Source organism: Heteronotia binoei, chromosome 4 (assembly GCF_032191835.1).
Source record: "Heteronotia binoei isolate CCM8104 ecotype False Entrance Well chromosome 4, APGP_CSIRO_Hbin_v1, whole genome shotgun sequence".
Taxonomy (NCBI): domain Eukaryota; kingdom Metazoa; phylum Chordata; class Lepidosauria; order Squamata; family Gekkonidae; genus Heteronotia; species Heteronotia binoei.
The window spans coordinates 153,405,334-153,430,148 of record NC_083226.1 but is presented as its reverse complement, the minus strand read 5'-3'; the positions used below and the strand labels follow the sequence as shown (position 1 = coordinate 153,430,148).

The following is a 24,815-nucleotide window of genomic DNA, read 5'->3' as shown; positions in this document are numbered from 1 at the left end:
GGTGAATTAAGAAAAAGGCCAGGGAAAAAGAAAATTATGAGGGAGATCACAATATTACAAACACAAATGAGACATTTGTTAAATAAAGAATTGGAATGGAATTTGAAAAAATTACAGCAAAAGTCTTTTGAAGGAGCAAATAAACCTGGAAAGTACCTGGCCTGGCAATTGGGGGAAAAAAAGAGAAAGTAAAATTATTAGTAAGATTGTGGTGGAAGGAAGAGAGATGGTCGATCAAGAAGGAATAAAAAGAGAATTTTTTAAAATATTATGCTAAACTATTTAAGGGTGTTAAAATAAAGAAAGAAAAGATGGAACTATATTTACAAAATATTAAAATAGCACCCTTAACAGAAAATATGAAAAAGGTTTTGAATGCGCCAATTGAAAGAATAGAGATTGAAGCAGCGATCAATGCAATGAAAATTGGAAATGCTCCTGGGCCAGATGGATACACAGCTAAATTTTTTAAAACATTTAAAGAGGAATGAATACCGAAGCTCCAAAAATTGATGAATATAAGATTAAAAGGTAAAATACCAAATACATGGAAGGAAGCAGTGATTGCATTAATTCCAAAAGAAGATAGAGATGTCACGAATGTAAAAAATTATAGACCGATTTTATTATTGAATAATGACTATAAAATAAAAGAATACTGGCAGAACAACTTAAGCAATATTTGATAAACTTTATAAAAGAAGATCAAGAAGGATTTCTCCCCAAAAGACAGATAAGAGACAATATTAGGACTATTGTAAATACTGTAGAATATTACGAAAGACATCCAGAAAAGGAAGTAGCATTATTCTTTGCGGATACAGAGAAAGCATTTGATAATCTAAACTGGGACTTTATGTTTGCTGTAATGGAGAAAATGGAGTTGGGAGAAGAATTCATAAGGATGATAAAAGCAATATATACTGAACAACGTGCAAGGCTATGTATAAATGCAGACCTTACAGAAGATATGATAATTAGTAAAGGTACAAGATATGCTCTCTCCACTGTTGTTTATAATGACACTTGAAATTCTGCTGATGCAAATTCAAGAAGACAAAGCAATAGAAGGATTAAAAAAAAAAGGATTTACTTATAAATATAGAGCATTTGAAGATGATATAATGTTTATAAATGAAAATCCAACTCAAGTAACACCCTTGCTGTTAGCTAAAATACAAGAATATGGAGAATTGGCGAGATTTTATATAAATAAAGAAAAATCAAAAAATTTATGTAAGAATATGCTAGTAAGTAAGCAAAAGGAGTTACAAAAGCTAATGGGTTGTGAAGTTACCTTGAAGGTAAAATATTTGGGTGTGGAGATAATGAAGAATATTGATTTGGTTAAAAATAATTATGAGAAGCTATGGCGTAAAATGGATGAAGACATGATAAAATGGAATAAACTTAATTTGTCATTGCTAGGAAGAATAGCTGCAATTAAATGAACATTTTATCAAGAATAATGTGTTTATTTCAAACTATTCTGATTGTGAAGGACAGCAAACAGTTTAACAGATGGCAGAGGAAGATTTCAGAATTTGTGTAGGCGGGGAAGAAACCAAGGATTAAAATGAAAATTTTAACAGATGCAAAAGAGAGGAGGATTCCAATTACCAGATTTAAAACTATATCATGAAGCAGTCTGCTTAGTATGTATAAAAGAATGGGTGATGCTACTAAACAGAAAACTTTTGGCGTTGGAAGGTCATGGAAATAAATTCGGCTGGCACACTTATATGTACTATGGAAAAAAGAAGATGGATGGTTTTTTCTCTCACCATTATATAAGAAATAATTTGTTGAATACGTGGATGAAATACAAGAAATATGGTGATGAAAGGAAACCGTTATGGATAGTGCCAGCAGAAGTGATAAAAATAACAGCTGAAGTGGGTGAAGAAAAGTGGTTGTCATATAATCAGCTATTAAAAATACAAGGCGGTAAAATTGAGCTGAAAACAGCAAAAGAGTTGGATAATAAATATGATTGGTTCAAATGCAACAAATAAAGAGTTTGGTGGAAAAAGACATTAAAACTGAAGGAATAAGAAAAGAACAAACAGAAATGAAAATAGTTCTGCTTGGAGATAATGAAAAATTAATTTCAAAACTATATAAACTGCTTTTGAAATGGTCTACAGAAGATGAAGTAGTGAAATCTCAAATGATTAAGTGGACAATTAATGTAAATAAAGAAATACAGATGGAAACTTGGGAATATCTCTATTTTCTCCATTGGCTGAGACTCCTCCCTTGGAGAGGAAGGGGGGAGACAGAGCTTGCTTTACCAGGCTCTCTCAATCGCACAGCAGAGCTACTGAGCCAAGCCTCACTTCCTTCTACTGCCTCCTCCCCCTCCTGGTCCCCTGGGGAAGGAAGGAAGGAGCCAGAGCTTCCTTTGCCCAGTTCCCCGGATCCCATGAGAGAAATACAAAGAAAGCACTTTTAGTCCAACAAGTGCTAATGATTTAAGCATGTTTTAAGTTTTTTATTTTAAAAATCTTTGTGTTTGTTTGCATCCTTTGTAAAGTTTATATCTCCGCTACCTGGCATTACAATTTATGACACACATGGCATGGCCTGACAAAGTCTCATTTATGTCAGATCCAGCCCTCATAACAAATGAGTTTGACATCCCCGCCTTATGGTACTGGGAGCTGGGGGAGATTGCTGAACCCTCCTCTCCTGAATGGCCAGGGAGAAACATTCACCTGGGAACGGATATCTGACTCTACCCTACTTTCAATGCAACTCCCACATCCCAAACCTCAGGAATCCAAACAGAGCATCTATGGCTTTCTTGTGAGAAAGCAGAGTTTTATGGCTACCCATTTCTCCTCTGTGGGGGATTCTTTCATTAGCATTTCCAGCTCCTCAGCCTTGCTTCTTATTTGATCGCTTTTGAACAAACCACAAGGCAATGCAGATGGGGAATAAGAGATGGGTATTTTGCTGTGATGCTGGAGAAGAATCTTGAGAGTCCCTTGGACTGCAAGAAGATCATATCAGTCAGTCCTAAGGGAAATCAACCCAGACTGTTCCCTGGAAGGTCAGATGCTGAAGCTGAAGCTCAAATTCTTTGGCCACCAAATGAGAAGGAAGCATTCACTGGAGAAGATCCTGATGCTGGGAAAGACAGAAGGCAAAAGAAGAAAAGGACAGCAAAAGATGAGATGGCTGGACAGTATTACTGATGTAACTAACACGAATTTGAGCAGACTTCGGAGGATGGTGGAAGACAGGAGGGCCTGGCTTGACTTTGTCCATGGGGTTACAAAGAGTTGGACTTGACTGTGCGACCAAACAACAACAACGTTTTGCTGGAACAAAAGGCATGAACTTTTTGAGCCACAAAGTTTGCTGATGCAGAAGTTATGTGTGAAACATCAGTTAAGCCCTCAAGTTTTCTTAGGGCCAGACTGTCATATTTTATGTGAGTTCACCACAAGGACGTGTAGCCATATTGCAGCTGTGTGTGCCCAATGGCGACCAATGTTACCTCTAAGCTGTCGAGCCTCGTGAGTGAAAACTCTGCTTCGTGAGCTACTGGCATTAAAGTTGTGAGTGAGCGATTTGGCTACTGCATAAATTAGTTTGTTCTGTTGTCGTCTTTCCTGAGCTAAGACAAAAATGTGTGACCTGGAGGCTAAAAAACTGTGAGCTGGCTCACACTAACTCAGCTTAGAGGGGACACTGATGGCAACTCCAGTTCAAAGTGCCTCAGGGGCCCCATCCAGCTCAGGGGAAGAAGTGCCCCTGCCTTTCTCCCACGCTTTTTTCATGAGCTGGGTCTCTAGCACCATGAGGCACTGGATTCAAGGCACGTACAACCCCTTAGTGGGGCAAATAATGTCCCTTTTGGACCTTTTCAGCTTGGGAAAATGGTGCAGGGGAAAGGGAGGAGACCTCCTCACCCTGGGCCATGGTCCTGATCCAAACTGGGCACCCTGAGGTGCTCCTAAATGGAGCTGCCCCCAGGAACTCACAGCTGCAGTTTGGTTGTAAGTCCCCATGGTGAACCCACATAAAATGTAAAGTCTAGTTTGGCCCTTTGAAATGAGGTCCATTGTGCAGCATGTCAGTACTCCTATGAACTGCAGGAGTGAGCAGGAGATAGATCAGGATTCAGTGGGGGATTCTAGGCTGGATGATCGATAAAAGTGCCTGATTCAGGACCCACAGGGAGTCCTCTTTGTCCAGTGCTCCTTGGCTAAAATATAGTTTTCTGGACACTCCTAGGCATCTTCCCACCCACATCCTGTTTTCCAGGATATTCTCCCTCTAGCAAAGACTGGGTCAGTTGCAATGGCAATTGACCTAATCCTCTCTCTTTCTCCTCGGTCATGCCCTAGCCATTCCTCTCTACTAAGGATATACATAAGAAAGCTGCCACAAACGGCTGGTTAAAAACTATCAATGAGAAAAGATCCCTTCCCTCTCAGTGTTCACCATCGGTAAGACAGCTGTATTCATTGACAGCATACCAAGTCAGACCATTGCTCTAAAAAGGTCACTACTGTCTGTTCTGATTGTCAGTGCTGCTCCAGGGTCTCAACTAGAGGTCTTTCCCATCACCTACTCCATGATCCTTTTAACTGAAGGCCTTAGAGTTTGAACCTGGGACTGTTGGCGTGCAAAGCAGAAATGCTCTAACACTGAACCATGGCCTTACCCTATTTTCTATGGCTTCCCTATCTTTTTCTATGAAATTCCATCCTAGATTTGCCAGCTCTGCCACCTACCCTGTTATGACCCCCACCCCCATGCACTAATCAGCCTTGAACATCCAGGTCCCACATCCCAAACCTCAGGAATCCAAACAGAATAAATTTATGTTTATTTACTGTTGTATAATCTTCTTTTCATACATTACAGAATTCAACACAGCACAAAAAGCTTCCTAGAAGTGTTGCCACCCACAAAGAATTTAATGAGACCATTAGGAGAAACTTCTGAACAGTAAGGACAGCTTCACAATGGAACCAATTATCTGGGAGGGGTTCTCTCATTCACGGGAAGTTTTCAAGCCGAAGTTGGTCAGCTGCCTGTCGGAAATGCTCTAATTTGGATTTCCTGCACTAAATATGGGGTTTGCCAACTCTAGGTTGGGAAATTCCTGGGCCCTCGGGGGTGGCCCCTGGGGGAAGTGAGGACTGAGGAGAGAAGAGACCTTGGTGGGCTTATAAAGCCAAAGAGATCAATCACCAAAGCAGCCATTTTCTCCAGGGGAACTGATCTCTGTTGTCTAGAGATCTGTTGTTATTCCAGGAGATCTCCGGACCACACCCGGCAACTGACAACCCTAGGCCCCTCCTGACTCTATGATTCAATGAATGGTAGTTTGGTGTGAGGTTCTGAAAATTCTATCAGAGTTTACTAGTCTCCCTCAGAGGCCATTCTCTGAGTTCCCTGAGCAGACCGTTGAGTTCTTTATTGTGAGTATGCCATTAAGTTTACATTTCTCAACATATCTCTTATATTGCCTGTCAGGAAACTGCATGAGCATGTATTTTTTTAAAAAAAAATAAAAATAAACTTGTGAAGCAGCTGATACACAGCTGCCTAGACACCCTTTCAGTAAACTCCCCACAATCAGACAGGCAAGGGGCATCCAGAAATGTAAATAAATTCATGTTGGCAGATTTAGGAGATGCCTTTTCACACCTCCTTTCATGTTTCTTAACATGTGATCTGAAAGAAAGTACTGTGGAATGTGGCCCTTATTTGTAGACAACCAGTTCTCACATTTGTTTCCGAGTTTTTCTTAGAACACCAGACATAGGGATATTTGATTTTATCACATGAAGCTTGAGCCAGCAAAGACAAGACAGAAAGAAGAAGAAGATATTGGATTTATATCCCGCCCTCCACTCCGAAGAGTCTCAGAGCGGCTCACAATCTCCTTTACCTTCCTCCCCCGCAACAGACACCCTGTGAGGTGGGTGGGGCTGGAGAGGGCTCTCACAGCAGCTGCCCTTTCAAGGACAACCTCTGCCAGAGCTATGGCTGACCCAAGGCCATGCTAGCAGGTGCAAGTGGAGAAGTGGGGAATCAAACCCGGTTCTCCCAGATAAGAGTCCGCACACTTCAAGTTTCAAAAAGATTGGACCAGGGGGTCCTGTTCTGATTCCCCAAAGAAACTGCCCCATCCTCCATTATTTCCACTGGAGGAAGGCATTTGAGAGGCGTGTGGTCCCTTTAAATATGATGGCCAGAAGTACTACCTTTGGAGTTCAATCATGCTTGAACTCCAAAGTCACCTGGCTCCACCCCCAAAGTCTCCAGCTATTTCTTGAGTTGGAACTGGCAACCTTATTTGCAAGGGTTGGTATGAGAACAGCGAGGCAGAGAATGGCCCAAGCTAAATTCCATATCTGAGCAAAAAACTGAACCTTGATTCTCCCCATAAGATTTGCCTATTACACTCCAGTAACTCTAAATATTTTCACTGGCAGAACTGGAGTTACAATCTAGTAGAACACAATCAGCAAGAGAAAGGCTCAGAGGAAAAAACACATCCATGCTAGCCAGTTTTGAAATTCACAGCTTATAGAGTCTGAGCCATTCTCTGTTTTAGCCCAACTGAAATTGGAAGAAGCATTTCAGCAATATTTCAACAGCTGAAGAGTATAATTTCTACATGCATCACTAACCCCCACATGGCCAAACAGATGTTCTTAAAACTTTCCAAGAAAAAATGGATCTTGAACAGATATAAGCTATTGGAAACGTCAGCCAAAGAGGTAATACCCACCAGCAATTTGAAATGCCAAAAGAAGAGCTACAATTAAAATGCCGTTAAAAACAACCCATTCCTGCCATGATTTTGAGATTCCCGGGGCGGGGGGTGGGGAGGGAGAAGTCTATTGTTCTGTTAACAGACAGAAGAAAAAGCCAACCAGTAGCAAGAGTAGGCATAAAGAGATGACCAATCGGCTGCAAGGTATGATTGGCGGGGTGAGTGGTACTGTAGCCTGAAGTTAAGCAGCTTTGAGTCTGGTCAATGACATCCTGGTAATCCCATGTATGCCACTTTGAGCTATATAGTAGAAGAAACTGGGATATAAATACAATTAAATCTATCAATTCATAGCTCACGGGTCTCTTTGAACTTTTAAATAAAAGAAGAGGGATATAAATACAATTCAGTCAAATAACAGTACGCATCTGCCTCTTTGAGCTCTACGGTAAAAGAAAGGAAGGATATAAATATGTTTAAAATCAGTCAATTCACAGTACATGCATGCCTCTTTGAGTTCTACAGTAAAAGAAATGGGGAATACAAATACACTTAAAATCAATCAATTCATAGTTCTTAAACTGCTAATAATAATCACAACTGGCTACTAATTGAAGTTAAGCGCTGTTGAATCTCAGCATTCCCAGTCTTTATTTATTATTAACATTATTAAATAGGATTTTTAAACTGCCCTCCCCTGTGAGCTCAGGTCAGTGTACATCGAGGACCATTTACAAAGTCCACAGTTTCTAAAAGTCATAATTTGCATTTACTGTTTAAAAACATTAGCTTGTAACAGTTAGATGGTGACAAAACTGCCAGGAATATGCTACTGTCTCGTGGGTGTGGGCAGGGAGAGGGACTGCCCGCTAGATGGAAAAACCTGTCACCGTCCTCCGACAAATGCCTGGTGGAATGTCTCTTCCTTAATACATGGGTTGTAGAACTGCATTAAGTCCCACAGGGCATGGATCTTATTTGGTAGAGTTCCATCAAGTTGGGGCAAGAGTGGAAAACGTATAGGGCGGATGAACAAGCACACCATCATCTACTACATCAATACAGTTCTTTATTTTCCCCTAAGTCTTCTGTTGCCACTCTTGTTCTCTGCTCACTCAATGTTTGTTTGTTGTGCAGATTTCTTGGTTCTCCCTTTGGTATCATCTTGGCTCTCTCTTTCTCTTCCACCCCTCCTACCTTATGACTGGGATAAGAAGACTCAGATCTCCATTCCTACTCAAGTCTGATGAGGAGAGCTTCAACTCTCGAAAGCAATATCCTGAAACTCTTTTTTGTCTCTGTGCTCCTGGACTCAAATCTAACTGTTCTACTGAAGGCCAAGATGGCTGCCTTCTGAAACTCTCTATCTGGGAAAAGTTATCACAGTCAAACAAGGATGACATATCACATGGCATAATGATGATATGTAGCCAATCAAATCTGACTCCTTGATCATTGTTGCACATTTAAAATCAGACTGAGGGCTTCCTGGGTCAGAACTGCTTTCACCGCAAACAGGTGAATAATCTGAACAGTTTATCATTCACATTGGCAGTACTGATCTCCAGGGCTTTTTTTGCAGCAGAACTCCTTTGCATATTAGGCCACATCCCTCTGATGTAGCCAATCCTCCTGGAGCTTACTGTAGGCCCTGTAAGCTCTTGGAGGATTGGCTACATCAGAGGTGTGTGGCCTAAGATGCAAAAGAGTTCCTGCTACAAAAAAAGCCCATACCACTTACTCTAATGTCACTGATGTTTTGTCACTAGGGTACACAATGCTTTACAAAGCAAACTAACAAAAAAAACCCCACCCTCTTCTCTGAAAGGCTTACAATATATATTTAAACAGTTTGGTGGGGGGGGGGGGGAGAACATGAGATAAATTTGAATAGATGCAATTAGCCATCCTCAAACTCACTGTTTGAATTATGCGAGAGAAAGTAGGGGTCCCTTAATGAAAGCCCAACCCCAACTTAAAGCTAGAGAAGTTAAATATTGCTCCCCCGCCCCCGCAACAGCAACCTTCTAAAAACTGTAAATTGGACTGTCAAAAAAGACTGTCAGTGAGGGGGAGCCTTGGGGGCTGTGCAACGCAAGATACACTTTGACAGCATTTCAGTTAGAGGTGAGTGGCAGCTCTTGATATTGCAACCCTCACCTCCCAGGATTTAAGAGAAGCTGGTTTCGACAAAGTCTTTCAGAAATGTAATTATGCTACTATAGCCAGCAATGGACATCAAGAAAGAATCCCAAAAGGAAACATTATATGATACAAACGCATAGATAATTTGCATCTACTTTCAAATGCACTTTGCATGCCTGAAATCTCTTTCACTGGGCAGTTAGTTTTGTAGGTAGTAAGACATAAAGGGCCCTGACCTTGATAGCCCAGGCTAACACAATCTCATCTGATCTCAAAAGCTAAGCAAGATCATCCCTGGCTACTATTTGGATGAGAGACCTCCAAGGAATATTAGGGTCATGACAAAGAGAAAGGCCATGGCAAACCACCTCTGAATGTCTCTTGCCCAAATACCTTTAAAGAATCCATACAAGATCAATTGATCTTGCCACCAAATCTCATGATTCTCCATTTTGTTGCAATTATTCTACAACTTCAATTTCACTTCACTCTGTTTTGAGTTAAAAGTGGGCTACTGTAAGTCCTCATTTTACTGCATTAAGCTTCCTTGTAAATTTTCCATTAAACCTGAGCATGCAATGAGATGATGGCCCCTTTCACATTACCATTCTATATCAGAGATTATTTGTGGTTAGCCCAATTATGAGTAAAGGGATATGGGGAAGCGAATTTCCTTCTGCTGCTGAGCTGTCTGAAGCACTATGGTCGTTTCAAACAGTGCTGCTTCCCCCCACAAAACCCTTTTTCATCACATGATCTTCCTCGTATTCTTTTTTACATTCTAAGATGAGCACTATAGTGCTAAACCAATATAGCACTTCAGTGCTGCAGAAGCACCATTGAGATGTCTTGACTCCATTGACTCCAGATGCCATCTCACTCCCAATGGAGTCAAGGCATCTCAGTGGTGCCACTTCGGGAGGGTGGGGTGTTGAGGTAAGGGCACCAAATTTTCATCATAGCATCCAGTGCCTATCCTCAAAACACCCTCCACATTTCAAAAAGATTGGACCAGGAAGTCCAATCTGTGAGCCCCAAAAGAAGGTATCCTTCATTATTTCCAATGGAAGGAAGGCATTTAAAAAGTGTGTGGTCCCTTTAAATGTGATTGCCAGAACTCCCTTTGAAGTTCAATAATGCTTGTCACACCTTTGCTCCTGGCTCCACCCACAAAGTCCCCAGATATTTCTTGATTCAGACATGGCAACCCTTCTCCCTCTCTCTTGCTTCCTTCAGCATCACAGCTTGCTTTGCCAGGCTTGCTCAATCACATAGGAGCTACAGAGCAAAGCCTCTATTGGCTGAGACTCCTCCCTTGGGGAGGAAGGGGGGAGAGCTTGCTTTGCCAGGCTTTCTCAATCACACAGCAGAGCTACTGAGCCAAGCTTCTCTTCCTTCTATTGGCTGAGCTTTTCCCCCTCCTGGTCCCCTGGGGAGGGAGGGAAAGAGCCAGAGCTTCCGTTGCCCAATTCCCTTGATCCCATGAGAGAGATACAAAGAAAGTATCTCGGTGTACTTTATAAAGTTTTTAATTTTGCTTCCTGGTATTACATTTTATGACACACCTGGCCCGGCCCAACGAGGTCTTATTCATGTCAGATCCGTCTCTGGTAACAAATGAGTTCAGCACCCCTGATATAGACTCTTTGTTAACACATTGATCGGTTCTTTGCTAGTAAAGTAAGAAAAAAAATCTGGCATGAACAAAAGGCCAGGTAAAAAGATGCTCTCTCTGATCCTTATCCCAGCAGACACAAAGGAACAGATAAACAACAAAACAGTGAATATGCTTAAATTAACAAACCTTTTGCATCATATGCAAATTAGATTGCCTGGATTAGAGGAACTAAAAATAGTGATGATCCTAATCCCCTGAAGGAACAATACTGAAGAAATGGTCTCAGGCTTGATAAGAAACACAAACTGCTGAAACCTGAGAAGTACGGTGAATACAAATTGAATGGGCTGTCACAGCAAACTGTTTTCACTTTCTGTCATCAGACAGAAGGAAACCATCCCAATAACTACTATGGAAATATGCAGTATAAAATATAAGTAGTATCTGGAAGATTGATAGATTAGATCAGGGTTCCCCAATATGGTGCCTGCGCCACCAGGGCACCTGCCAGTACTTCCCTTGGCACTTGCTGAGCTTTTCACAAAGAAAAGTGTGGGATAACTTTAAGGCAGGGTTTGTTAGTTACTAAAACCAACCCACAGTTACTAACCCATGGGATGACATCACATCAGGACATTTTCACTTTTTACAGGGTGGTTTGTCATTGCCTTCCCCAGTCATCTACACTTTACCCCCATCAAGCTGGATACCCATTTTACCGACCTTGGAAGGATGGAAGACTGAGTCAACCTTGAGCCAGCTACCTGAACCCAGCTTCTGCCAGGATCGAATTCAGGTTGTGAGCAGAGCTTGGACTGCAGCTTACCACTCTGTGCCACAGGGCTCCTGTTAGTTACTGCTCTCATTCAAATGAAAGGGTTTTCCCACTGAATACTGAGGACTGGTAAACAACTGGGCTTTCCTTAGTGTGTGGCTCAATTTCTCCTTTAGGATTTCCTTCTTCCCAGGAAGTGTGAGGAGGGGGGTAGTCTGTTTGGCTCCATCTCCGGAGGTAGCCATTTTGGATCTGGTTCCATCTCTTATGGCAGCCATTTTGAGGCAGTGCTCACCACTGCCTGTCAAAATTCCAAAGACACCTATATTAGATTAGTAGCCAAACAATACAAAATGGGCAGCAGGTGAGTTTAAACACTGAAATGGATCCAAAGGTGCCCTCTTCAACTGGCACAGTAGCCCTTCCACTGGTGGTGGAGGGAAGACAGTTTTGACTGATTCAACTTCCCACGGCAAGCACCCATTTCACCTCCTCAGACTTTTCATGCTGGTCCCCTGACAGCCAGGAGCAGATTTCAGGTGTGTACAGGATAGGAGAGAAAGAGAAAGCCTATTCCACCTGCTTCAGTCACAGTATTTTGGATCCAATTCATTGTACTTTTCCAAATGGGATGACATCTATTATCAAAACTTGAAGAGGAAGTTTTGTTCATTTTTTAAAGCACTGGTTCTCAGCATTTTTCCAGCTGTGAAGAGAAGACCATTATCTCCATAACAACTCCAGAAGAGAGAGTCGTCCAGTCTACACATCAGCACTTTGAATGGTGTAGTTACAGAAGAAAAAGAAGCCACATTCTCTACTTCAAGTGCCAATAGGCAACTCTTTAGATCTCCCTGTCCTGACTATAAACTATGACGGGTGGCCAACGGTAGCTCTCCAGAGGTTTTTTGCCTACAACTCCCATCAGCCCCAGCCATCAGTCACCCCTGAACTATGACATAACTATGCACATCTGCTTCAAAGAACATTCCCAAAGATACATTCCTTTGCCTGAAACCATGGCAAATTCAGAAGAGCTGTGGACCTTTAAGGGTTCAGTATCTGAAGTTCTCCCTGCTCAGAAGCTGTCAGGGTTAAAAAAAAATGGTAAAATGTTGCTGGACATTACTGCCTTCTCCTCCCCTGCCAGCCAGATTTAATGGCTGAGTTTGCTTTACCATTGATAGGCTGCCAGCAGCGGATCAGTAAGAATTTAAGAACATAAGAGAAGCCATGTTGGATCAGGCCAATGGCCCATCTAGTCCAATACTCTATGTCACACAGTGGCCAAAATACCCAGGTGCCATCAGGAGGTCCATCAGTGAGGCCAGGACACTAGAAGTCCTCACACTGTTGCCCCTCTCAAGTGCCAAGAATACAGAGCATCACTGCCCCCAGAAAGATAGTTCCAACAATACGTTGTGGCTAATACCCACTGATGGACCTCTGCTCCATATGCTTATCCAATTCCCTCTTGAAGCTGGCTATGCTTGTAGCCTGTGGCTATGCTTGTAGCCTCCTGTGGCAGTGAATTTCATGTGTTAATCACCCTTTGGGTGAAGAAGTACTTCCTTTTATCAGTTCTAACCAGACTGCTCAGCAACTTTCAATGGAACTTTTCAGATGAGCCTGCTGCCCACAATAAGCATCTGCAGGAGCTGATCTGTGACTTTTCATTTTGCATCTCTCCTCTTAATAAGAAGCTTAATTATCTCACACTGGAAATAAAACATAACTGGCTGTTGTAAATTACTTAGCTTTATGGTAAAATTTCTTAACACTACTGTTGTTTGAGAGAGAGATAACGCTTCAGCCAGCTTTGCCTTATGTTCCAGCATCCATTATTGTTATTATTGTTGTTTTTAGACTTGACTCTTCTATTCCATTTTCTGGTGTATATTTAGCAGCAAGCATGTGCCAGGCATATGACATTTCCAATTTTATACTATGACCAAACTTTGCAATATAAATGTATTTGAAAGAAAGAACAAATAAAGCATAACCGTTCAAGATCGCTTTTAATCGTTGCCAGTAGGTGCTCTGATCTTTGATGCCTATTGTGCACCCAAAACAAATACCTCTGACCCCTTCATCCAACTAAATCATTGGCTATAGATATTGAAGTAAATCAAATCACCTTCCAAATATTTATTTATTTCATTAGATTTTTTTTTAAGACTGCCCTCCTCTTGCCAAGGCTGGGCTCCAGGTGGTGTACAACATAGTAAACTCATGATAAATATAATTTTAAAATGGTTCAAAACAATAACACTAATTGCCTAAGAGATGGTGTTAAAGAATTCAATAGTGACATTACTGCATGGGGCGGCGGGGGAGTGGTGGCGGTGGTGGTTTGGAGCAAGCGACGGAAGTGCCAGAAGAATGAGACCATCACTGTCCTCAACCAAGCACCAGGTGGAGCATCTCTGCAGGGCATGGATGTTATTTGAGCCTGTCAGGGGAGGGCAGGATAGAAATGCAATAAAATAAAATTGGCAGAGAGTTCCACCAGGCAGGAGCCAAGGCAGAAAATGCCCCGCCCTTCATCAAGGACAGCCAGATATCCCTCAGGCCTTGGACCACCAGTAAGTTCTGATCTACTGAGCACAATGCTTCTCAGGGGGTATAGTGGGAGAAGCAGTCCCAAAGATACATGGGTCCCTGACCATTAAGGGCATTGAAGGTCAACACCAGGACCCTGAACTTGATCCAGTACTCCACCTTCCTTCAGACTAAGGAATAGCCTTTCTGTAAGTCAAGGAACCCTTCTCCCACTTCAGCATCTCTCTCCAATGGAAGAGCTGTTTAATTTGGAGAAAGCCTCCTTAGAAAGAAGAGAGGTTTGAAGATCTGAACCAAAACTAAAGATAGGGTATACATACATAAGTCCCGTGGGGCAGAGTGGTAAAGCTGCAGTACTGCAGTCCTAAACTCTGCTCACGACCTGAGTTCAATCCCGGCAGAAGCTGGGTTCAGGTAGCTGACTCGAGGTTGACTCAACCTTCCATCCTTCCGAGGTCGGTAAAATAAGGACCCAGCTTGCTGTGGGGAAAGTGTAGATGACTGGGGAAGGCAATGGCAAACCACCCCGTAAAAAGTCTGCCCTGAAAACGTTGTGAAAGCAACATCACCCCAGTCAGAAACGACTGCTGCTTGCACAGGGGACTACTTTTACTTTTATACATATATTAATAAATAAGCACATAAACACATTTTGCTCCCTGGGGTGGTAGAACAGAGATAGGAACCACCCCGCTTTCAGCTCAAGGCTGAGTCTATCTGGCCATCAGGTAGCAATGACCTTGTCTAAATTGTCTGGCTTTCCTCTCCTCTTTCTCAGTGATATCAACTTCAGCTAGTCGGGCGTCAGCGTCTGCCTCCTTGCTGGCCCGCCTTCCCACCTGTCAGTTTCCTGCAACCAGCCTCGCAGCACTGACAGATGGACAGCTCAGACAGCTCAACTCTGAACCTGGCAAGTGAACGTCCCTTGTTCTGCATTAACCTTTGGTGAGGATGCTGATGTCTTCGGTCTTCTTGGATCCAGGTGACGGGAGTGATTTGGCAAGTGACAGGTGTCAGACAGGAGTCTGATTTATTAACTTTAATACTGAGCCTTCTGGAAGAAGACCATCACGGGCCAATCAAATCATTATTGCAAAACCTCTAAGTAGCTGCAGAGGCTATTATTGCTCAGCACTGAGAATTGGCATTAATGGAGTGGCTGATTAGGGCCCCAGATTACACAAATAGAAAATTTAACAGATAAAAGTGTACAGGAGAAATGGAGGTGCGGTCTCAGGTGATTAAAAAAGAGATTCTCTTTATTTCTGTTGGAATACTCATTCTAAGGCCATAAAGCCAAAATGATAGATTTTTTGTAGCATTTTATGTAATTTGGAAGGTTTTTAAACCCCAAAAACCACCTTTGTTGCACAGCTCCTGAAAGAACTTCCACAGTCTCTTATGCTGGACCTCAAAAAACCACAACTAGCTTTCTAGCAGCGTCACAGTCCCTGATACTACTACTGTTTCATGTGCACAAGAATCCACATATAAATACAATTCCACTCCCTATGCATGTTATTTACAACTGCCTTCTAATGAGTCAGTCTATCCAAGTCAACTTTGTCTACTATGACTGGTAGCTGTTCTCCAGGGACTCTCCCACAACTTACTACCCAATCCTTTTAACTGGAAATGCCAGGGATCGAACCTGGAACCTTCTCCATGAAAAGCAGATGGTGTTCCTACTGAGCCACAGCCCCTTCCCCAAGATTGCACACGTGTGAAGCTTATACTGAAGCAGACTGTTGGTCTATCCAGCTCAAACCTGCCTACTGTGATTGTCAGCAGCTCTCCAGGATCTTTCACATCACCTTCGACCTGATGCTTTTGAGAGGACACAAAAGGGGTTGAACCTGCGACTTTCTGCATGCAAAGCAGATGCTCTGCTGATAAACTAGGGCCCCTCACTAAGAACCTGACCTCACAGTGTTCAGTTGGCCTTGCTCCCAAGTGCTCTTAGGGCCACAGCTGTCGCCTAAAGCCCTTCTCTAACTCAACCCATGAGCATATTAATTCCAAGCACAGCAAACAAGCAATATACAAACCACAGTGAATTATCAGGAAACCAACAGTATTCTATTATGCCAGAACATCTTCAATATTGAATCAGTCAAGACAAATCCATTAGGTAGCTCAAGATAACATATCCCATGAATACGGTCCCCCCCACCCCCTTGCAATAATATATAATGTTCAAGTTCTGAGCTTAATTCTCTGCTGCGTTAGCTTTGAGCTGAACAGCTTTTCCTTTTAGAGAAACAAATTTAAATTCTGTTCTGGGGAGAAACTCAATAATAGCTGCCCTGAGCCTGCTTCAGCGGGGAGGGTGGGATATAAATCGAATCAAATAAATCAATAAATAAAAATACTTCAATGAAGATAATAAATACAAGTGATGAAAGAATTTATCTACTGAGGGAGGAAACCTGTGGTTCCTAAATTAGGCTTGTATATAAGGACTGAAGGCAACATCTCCCATCAATTTCTAACAAATGGTTTTGAGGCGCTTGGAAAGTTATTCACCCAGATGGAATCAAAGCCACAGCAAAGAGGCGTGCAACTGAACCAATTGTGAGGGGCCTAGAACATAGGGAGATCAGCACTTAGTGGATTCCTGTACACCACAGATCATGTACCACAGAGAGGGGCCTGAATTCAATTCACATACCTATTATTCACCCAGTCAAAGGCTCCCCTAAATCTGATAATGATATTGGATTTCTACCCCACTCTTCACTACCTGATTGAGTCTCAGAGCGGCTTACAATCTCCTTTCCCTTCCCCTCCCCTCAACAGACACCCTGTGAGGTCGGTGGAGCTGAGAGAGCTCTGACAGAAACTGCTCTACGAGAGTTTGTTAGGCAAATTGCCTTAAAAATAGGGTTTGGGGGAATTTAGAGTGGAGGGCAATCAGCCTTTCAGTGAGATCTAAAACCTATTTATACAGAAGGTGTCTGCTTTGGAAGTTACCCAATAACGAGGCAATATAATATAGTAATTAAGGGGTTTTATTATAATATAAAGGCAAACATACAGGGGTATAAAGTCACACAACACACATACAGTCCTAATAAAGATAGGGTTGAAATAGACAGGGGTAAACACAAGGATTGACAAACAGGGTAATAATTACCTATCGTAGTCTTCGAGGAAGGCTCCAATGGCAACAAAAAAGGAGATGGGGAATGAACCCTCAACTGATCAGGTATCGGGGGCGTATCTAACAGCGGAGTATGTGGTACTGTCAGATGCACATGTGTGGGATGTAAGGTCAGAGCTTATAAGGTCTTCCTTAAGCCCTTAAGGGGTAGGGGGGCAAAAAGATTATGACGCTGGGTCAGATGGGGTATGATGCGGTGTCACATGGTGTATTACCTCAGGAAAACTTTCCCTACGAAGAAAGGTTAAAACACTTGGGGCTCTTTAGAAGAAGACGACGACGACATTGGATTTATATTCCGCCCTCCACTCAAGAGTCTCAGAGCGGCTCACAATCTCCTTTATCTCTCCCCCCACAACAGACACCCTGTGAGGTGGGTGGGACTGAGAGGACTCTCACAGCAGCTGCCCTTTCAAGGACAACCTCTGCCAGAGCTATGGCTGACCCAAGGCCATGCCAGCAGGTGCAAGTGGAGGAGTGGGGAATCAAACCTGGTTCTCCCAGATAAGAGTCCGCACACTTAACCACTACACCAAACTGGCTCTCTTTAGCTTGGAGAAACGTGACATGATAGAGGTTTACAAGATTATGCATGGGATGGAGAAAGTAGAGAAAGAAGTACTTTTCTCCCTTTCTCACAATACAAGAACTCGTGGACAGTCAATGAAATTGCTGAGCAGTCAGGTTAAAACGGATAAAAGGAAGTACTTCTTTACCCAAAGGGTGATTAACATGCAGAATTCACTGCCACAGGAGGTGGTGGCGGCTACAAGCAAAGCCAGCTTTAAGAGGGGATTGGATAAAAATATGGAGCAGAGGTCCATCAGTGGCTATTAGCCACAGTATATATGTGTGTGTGTGTGTGTGTATATTGGCCTGATCCAACATGGCTTCTCTTATGTTCTTAAAAGGGGAGGCTCCAGAATGACCGTTAGGGCAAGGCATGGGTGGAGGTATGGGTGGAGGTGATTAAACAAGCTATCCAAACTTATCTAAAGGTGACAATAGAGGGCCAAATTGGTACCCAGGGTGACACCCGATTTACACAAAGAACTTCTGGCTCTGGGGGAGACTGGTCTTCCTCTTCTGCTCTTCTGGCTAGCACAGTCCTTTGTCTGAAGTTCCGTTTGACAAAGACTTGGGCAGTCTGGCAGGATCCACGCCTAAGCTAAGCTTGATTGCTTTATGTAGATGTAACAACTGTTGAGTACGTGAGCCTCTTGCTTTTCTGTCATGGAGTCTGGCACTGCAGGAAGTTGGTCACTGATGATGTTAGCCTACCAACATGGCTTTTCTGGACAAGGCTAGAGACTGCTTGCCCAGACAGCTCCTGGTGGTGAAACTTCTTTCACTGCAATGGCCGAGATGGTGCACACCCGGAGCGGCTGGAAACCCCTCTGTACTTCTGACTAGCACTCTTCCAGAGATATAGAGTGCTGCTGTAACACTGAGGCTGTTAGTATTCACATAAGTCTCTTATAAAAATGGTAGATAAAACCCACGTCTCACAGCAGATGTGTGTGAGTTGAATCTCCAGGCCCCCTGGCAACCAAACAGGTGATTACAATGTCTATATATAACTGAAATTAGGGGTCTCTTGCTCATGGGTGAGCCAAGGCCATTCCAGCAGCTGCAAGTTGAGGAGTGGGGAATCAAACCTGATTTTCCCAGATAAGAGTCTATGCACTTAACCCCTACACCAAACTGATGCAAAAGCCTATATGCAGAACAATACTTAGCAGGTCTACTCAGAAGCCTATTCAGGTCTACTCAATGAGAATCCTACTCGGGTCCACTCAATGGGGTTTACATTTGCAGTTAAGAGACAGGATCTCCCTGTCTCTTAACTGCAAATGAGAACTGGGCTGCATCCATGCAGAGAGAACCACTCCTAATCCAACAATATCAACAAACTGAAGCATGCTTCACTCTGTATGAAGCTTCAGTCTTCATTGGATTTTAATCTGTTTTAAGCTCTTCCTTGTGTCCTGGCACTAGGTTGAAACTTTTTAAAGGGAAGACAATCTTGCCGTGGTATTTGAAAGGACACCCTGCCCCAATGCCTACTGAGCCTCTGAACACTTCCAAGCCCTCTCTTTTTGCTTTTGTTTTTTTGGCCAGTCCAAACAGACGTAATGCACAGTCCCCATGGGTACATTCCAGCATCTTCTGCAAAGCAAATGGATAATGATGGGTTCAGTTCTGAGACTGCACACTAGGATGTGGGGCTTTGTTTGTAGCAAGAATGCCTTTGCATATTAGGTCACATACCACTGAAGTAGCCAATCCTCCGAGAGCTTACAGGGCTGTTAGTACAGGGCCTACTATAAACTCCAGGAGGATTGGCTACATCAGGCGTGTGTGGCCTAATACACAAAGGAGTTCCTGCTACAAAAAAAGCCCTGCTAGGATGTATGCCAGCATCTTTTATAGAGATACTGGAGGGCAACAACCAGTGTTCCCTCTAAGCTGCAGAGTCTTGTGAGCAAAAATTCTACTTTGTGAGCTACTGGCATTAAAGTTGTGAGCTACTGCATAAATTATTGTGCTCTGGGGTCATCCTTCCTGAGCTAAGGCAAAAATGTGTGCGCTGGAGGCTAAAAATCTATGAGCTAGCTCTGTTTAGAGGGAACACTGGCAACAACACATGGCTTTTGCTGGCCCTTGTGAAAAAAAATGTCACTTTGGGCTACAGATTCTCAAGTTTGCACAACTGGCCTGGCCCTTTCTCTGACTTTAAAAACATCTGCTGTTGTAGGAAATCTCCTAGATTGCCTTTAACCAATTCAACCTGTTAACGATTCACTGTTAATTTTGAATGCAAGGAGTAGCCAGAGGATTGTTTAATGAAGACAGGAGGTTTTCCCTTAGCCTGCAAGTCAATCAATGCTTCAGAAGAGCAAATAACTCATGAATTGATTAATCACTTGTGAAATTAGTCAACTAAACATCCCCTGGATTTTTCTCCTCCTCCCTAGCAGTTTTCAAACTCAAAGGGTTTATGTCAAGCCGAATTGTGGTATTAGAATGACATATTTGGCGTGTTTGGCCTGGCTTCGGAGAACAAGGAGTTGAGATCTACTCAGCCTAACTTGCCCTGATGCATTTTTAATTCCTTTTCCCGTCTCCTGTTGTTTTAATACAGTTTAAAGAATTGGAGTTCTTGGAGATACTAAAACCTCTTATTAAAAAAAAAATGAATCAAAAAAAGAACACCCCTTTCTTGCCGCCTTCTAAACAGAAAAAATGGAGTGTGTAATCAATATTGCCAAGGTCATTCTGATGATGCATTTGTGAATGGTGCAGTAGCTAAGGACTTGGGGAGGGAAGAGATTTGTGCGGCAGGGCTAGCTTTGGATAGGAGCAAGGCTCAGCAGTTGCAAAGGCCCACAAATGACCTAGGATTCACTGCCTCTAACAGCATGGTTCCTACTATTTCACAGAACGCATACAATGGAATTGTTCAAGAGGGCATTGTGGTGAGAGCAGTAAACTAGGATCTAGAAGATGCAGGTTCAAATCCCCCTCTGCCATGGAAGCTTGCTGGGTGACCTTGCGTGAGTCCCAAACTCTTGGCCTAACCTACCTCACAGAGTTGTTGTAAGAAAGAAAGGAAGAAGGTTGTAAGCCATATTGGATCTTCATTGGTGAGAAGTGCAGAGCATAAATGAACTGGTAAATGAAGTAAATGGAACTGGTTGCAATAAATAGTATTGGTCAGGAGGGTGCTTTCGTAAAGGGAACTGGACTGCATTTTATTGCGTCTATTATCTCATTCCTAAGAGCCCCGTGGCGCAGAGTGGTAAAGCTGTAGTACTGCAGTCAGAGCCCTCTGCTCACAATCTGAGTTTGATCCCAGTGGAAGCTGGTTCAGGCAGCCGGCTCTAGGTTGACTTAGCCTTCCATCCTTCCGAGGTTGGTAAAATGCTTACTGGGGGGAAACTGTAGATGACTGGGGAAGGCAATGGCAAACCACCCCGTAAAAAGTCTGCCGTGAAAACATTGTGAAAGCAACGTCACCCCAGAGTCGAAAACGACTGGTGCTTGCACAGGGGACTAGCTTTACCTTTATTATCTCATTTGCACTGCCTTGTTCTCTACTTTTTGCAATCCAGTTGTTGCACTGGCTATGGTATGTCTCATGCTGATTTTCTTTACTGCATGGCTTTTCTCATTTTGTAGTTTGCCTCAAGTCTCAGTGACGAAGATGGACAATAAATAAAGATACCCACAGAGGACCCAAAAGGCCAGAAGCAACGGGAAGAAATCATCCTTTAGCATGAACCACCTCTTCCTCACTGACTCGGCCCACTGAGGTCGCCCTGCCCAGGTGTCTCCCTAATCCTGAAGACAACAGCATGGAATGAGACATGGTTGGGAAGGCTGAAAAGGTCTGTCCAAAGCAGGGCAATTCTCTCTCTCCTTACCACAGAAAGGTGCCTTTAAGTGGTCCTGTTTTAGTGGCTCCATTTCATCCGTCTGGGAGGCAAACCCAAGTCAGGTAGCCACCATGCTGCAAAGCATGGTTTCGGGAAATCTACCAAGCCTTTGGCAGTTATCTGAGTAGAAACATCTTCTTCATCTGCTCGATTAAATCCCCACCACCACCCTGCAGATTGTCCCTGCAAACGCAGTGCACGCTGTTCCAAAAACTTCACTCTCATCTAAGAGACCAGCTTCCATCTTTAAAGGTACTTAAGCATCCGCAAAAACTTCTTCAACCCCAGGCATTTGCAACCCATTCCCATGACCTGTTCAGGCTTCAGGTCCTTGAAACGCAGCTTGATTGGTGGGGCGGGGGGGGGGGGGGGAGAGAACAACCAATAATTGGGTGTTTTTATTCTTTTGAAATTTAACTAACCAAATAAACACCTCCCAGATCAGCAAGCTTTTCTACTTTCTGTGTCGGAGCAATTAACCTATTTGCATGCATTACATTTTAATTAGCATAGATTAGATTTCAATTAGCTAAAAAAAAGCCAATCTTTTGTGCTACTCTGTACAAAGATTTCCTCCCCCTTCCCTCCAAAATGTTATTGGAAGCAACTTCTTGCCAAAGCAAAAAATTATTGCGACTCTGTTAAAATACAACCCTCCTCTCCAAGAATCCACCTGATTTTACCTTTGTTCTGCCTTCTGCTGGCACCCTACATTAAACTAGCGCTTTTCAGAGGCAGAAAAATACAGAATATTAACATTGCCATTACCTTCCACAACAATCACACACTCTCTAATTCTTGCAAGGTTGATCAGCCTAGCCTTTGGAAATGCTTTTGTATACATGAGCAATCCCCCCCCCCAATTATCTAGCACGTATACTCCACAAAGCATTCATATTTTAAGGTCACGTTCCAAGCTATCACGGCTGCTCTGAACACAATTGCATTCCTTTATTTTAAACGCCTACCCTCAAGTCCCCCTCCCATCCATCCCCTGTACAACAGACAAAAATTATAAATTGCAATCATGCAAATCCCACACTGGGTATTTCCCACACAAAGCTGAATGCAGTTCTTGCTCCAGTGCGATTTGCAATGCAAATGTAAAATCTACGTTCATGTGCTTTCTCTCCCCCTTTCCACAGATATAACACAGGAGAGATGGCAAGCAATTTAAACCTCATGTGCGGAAACTTTAAAAGAAATCATTCTTGATAATGAACAATAAACTGGCAAAAAAATGAAGCTAGATAATTAGGATTCATAATCCCTAATAAATACTTTGATTTTGTTTTTCAAAGGAAAGTGACTGTAAAACTGGAATGGGGGGGAATTACTAGCACATAATATTTATACACCTCTCCTCCTTCAAAGAGAGATAAAATTTTATGCACAGTCCTGCAATCAGGCTAAGATACAATAGCTGACTCCCCTTCCCCTCGCCCATGAACTGACTGATGCTTCAAACCCTGATCCCCATATTCTAAGTCCAGTAGATCCACTATATCACACTAGCTCTCAGATAGGCAAAAGGGATCAGAGGAGGTCATTTTGAAAAGTTACGCTCTGGCAATAGCTATTGGGTAGACTTGGAATGATTCTTCCACTTTACAGAGGAAGGTGAAACTGTCCACAGCGGTTCTTCTTTCAGCAAGGACAAGTGAGGCTGAGGCTTTCCCTCACCTGCTCCACGCATGGATCTTGATACCCCTAAACGGAGCTCTTCGGTTTTAATGGTCTCAATCTCTCCATTAAAGGCTTGCATACACTGCTATCTGCAATGGCTCATTCACATGCAGGTTCACCCCTTCCTAATGGCTGCAGCTTCAGGTGAACCTGTGAATGGACCGTTGCAGAGAGAACTCCCCCCCCCCCCTTAGAGTCTGCACTCAGAAGGTCAGAACTGGCATTCCAGAGAGAGACAGCTTTGTGGGTTTAAACAAAACACTGCTCTAGCACATCCAGTCAATTGTATTCACCACATATGAGCAATGTACCCTCTAAGCTGCAGAGTCTTGTGAGCAAAAAATCTACTTTGTGAGCTACTGGTATTAAAGCTGTGAGCTACTGCATCAAATATAGTGCTCCAGAGTCATCCTCCCTGAGCTAAGACAAAAACATGTGAGCTGGAGGCTAAAAATCTGTGAGCTAACTCACGCTGCCTCAGCTTGGAGGGAACACTGCTGATGAGCCCAGATCTGAGCCATCAGCCTTCAAGCGTGGAGTTACTAAGCACTGCGCACATGCATGTGTGAAACAAGCCCAAGGTTCATCAGACAAATAATTCTACAGGGCATGTGCAAAGAGCCTCAGCAGGTCCTTGGACGATCCTCCCCTTGGACCTAGAAGGGGAAGCTTCTTTCCTGGCGCTGAACTTTCCTTCTCGTCTGATCTCAGCCAAGCGACTGGAGAAGAAACAGGCTTTATGAGCAGCGCGATCGTCCAAGGCCAGTCAAGCGCAGATCTACTGTCAGTAAAGGCAGGGGAGGTCCAGGGTTTTAAGGCAATCGTTTAACGATAATTATGACTGCAGCCGTGGGGGAAATGCACATGCCCTGTTCCTCCATCGCAGGTATCAGCCGATCCCCCCTCCCCGAAGATACCACCTGGCGGGCGAGGCTAAGAGGGAAGGTTCTAAAGAAGACAGCCGAAGAAGTGAGCAGTGACTCAGGAAAGCTCAGCCGCTGCCACAGAGGTTGCTAGTCTGGAAGGTGCTTCTGGATTCTTGCTCTTGTCTTTTGCTACAGGCAGACTCACCCCGCGGCTCCCCGTCTGGACCTCTCTCCTGAGAAGGTTCGATCAATGTCACCTTTGGGAGGATGAATGCCATGAAGAAGGGGGGGGGGGGGATTCGAGGCACACACTGCCAGTGGCGATCACAATTATTCACACACACACACACACAAAGAGAGAAATGACCCCCCAGTCCTCAGTTTCTGCCAGCGGGGGAGACATCTCCTACCTGGGATCGCCAGATTGGAGAGGGGCACGCTGTGGATGCTCGGGGGCAAACTTGCCATCCAGTCTGCGAATTTCAGCTCAGCCTTGCCTTGCGACGAAGCCATGCTCGCTCGGGGCGGGGAGGAAAGCGCCACCACTGCTGCTGCTCGCTCGCTGCTACTGCTGCTGCTCGCTCGCCAGCGCCTCGCTCCAGCCTTGAAACCCCAGCGCCGCCTGCCTCCTCCCGCTCCCTCGCCGGCAGGGGCTGGAGAGAGTTTACAAGCCGCGCTGCGCCACACCCACCGGCGGATGGCGCATCCGAACGAAGGCAGGCGCCGCCTTTTGTTCTCGCCGCGCTCCTCGCCTCGCCTCTCCTCGGCTGGCTGGCTGGCTGGCGGGCGTGCCGGGCAGGCTGGCTGAGCGCGGCT

General features: G+C 43.7%; 1 protein-coding gene across 1 annotated transcript in view; it reads right to left on the bottom strand.

Annotated features, from left to right (window-relative positions):
* Positions 1–24,549, bottom strand: part of PLCXD3 (phosphatidylinositol specific phospholipase C X domain containing 3) — a 139,471-nt gene extending 114,922 nt beyond the window's left edge. Inside the window, exon 1 of the mRNA XM_060236041.1 lies at positions 24,410–24,549. Coding sequence (XP_060092024.1) covers positions 24,410–24,512 — 103 coding nt within the window. The 5' untranslated portion in view covers positions 24,513–24,549. The remainder of the gene's footprint in view (positions 1–24,409) is intronic.
* Between the last annotated feature and the right edge of the window lie 266 nt (positions 24,550–24,815).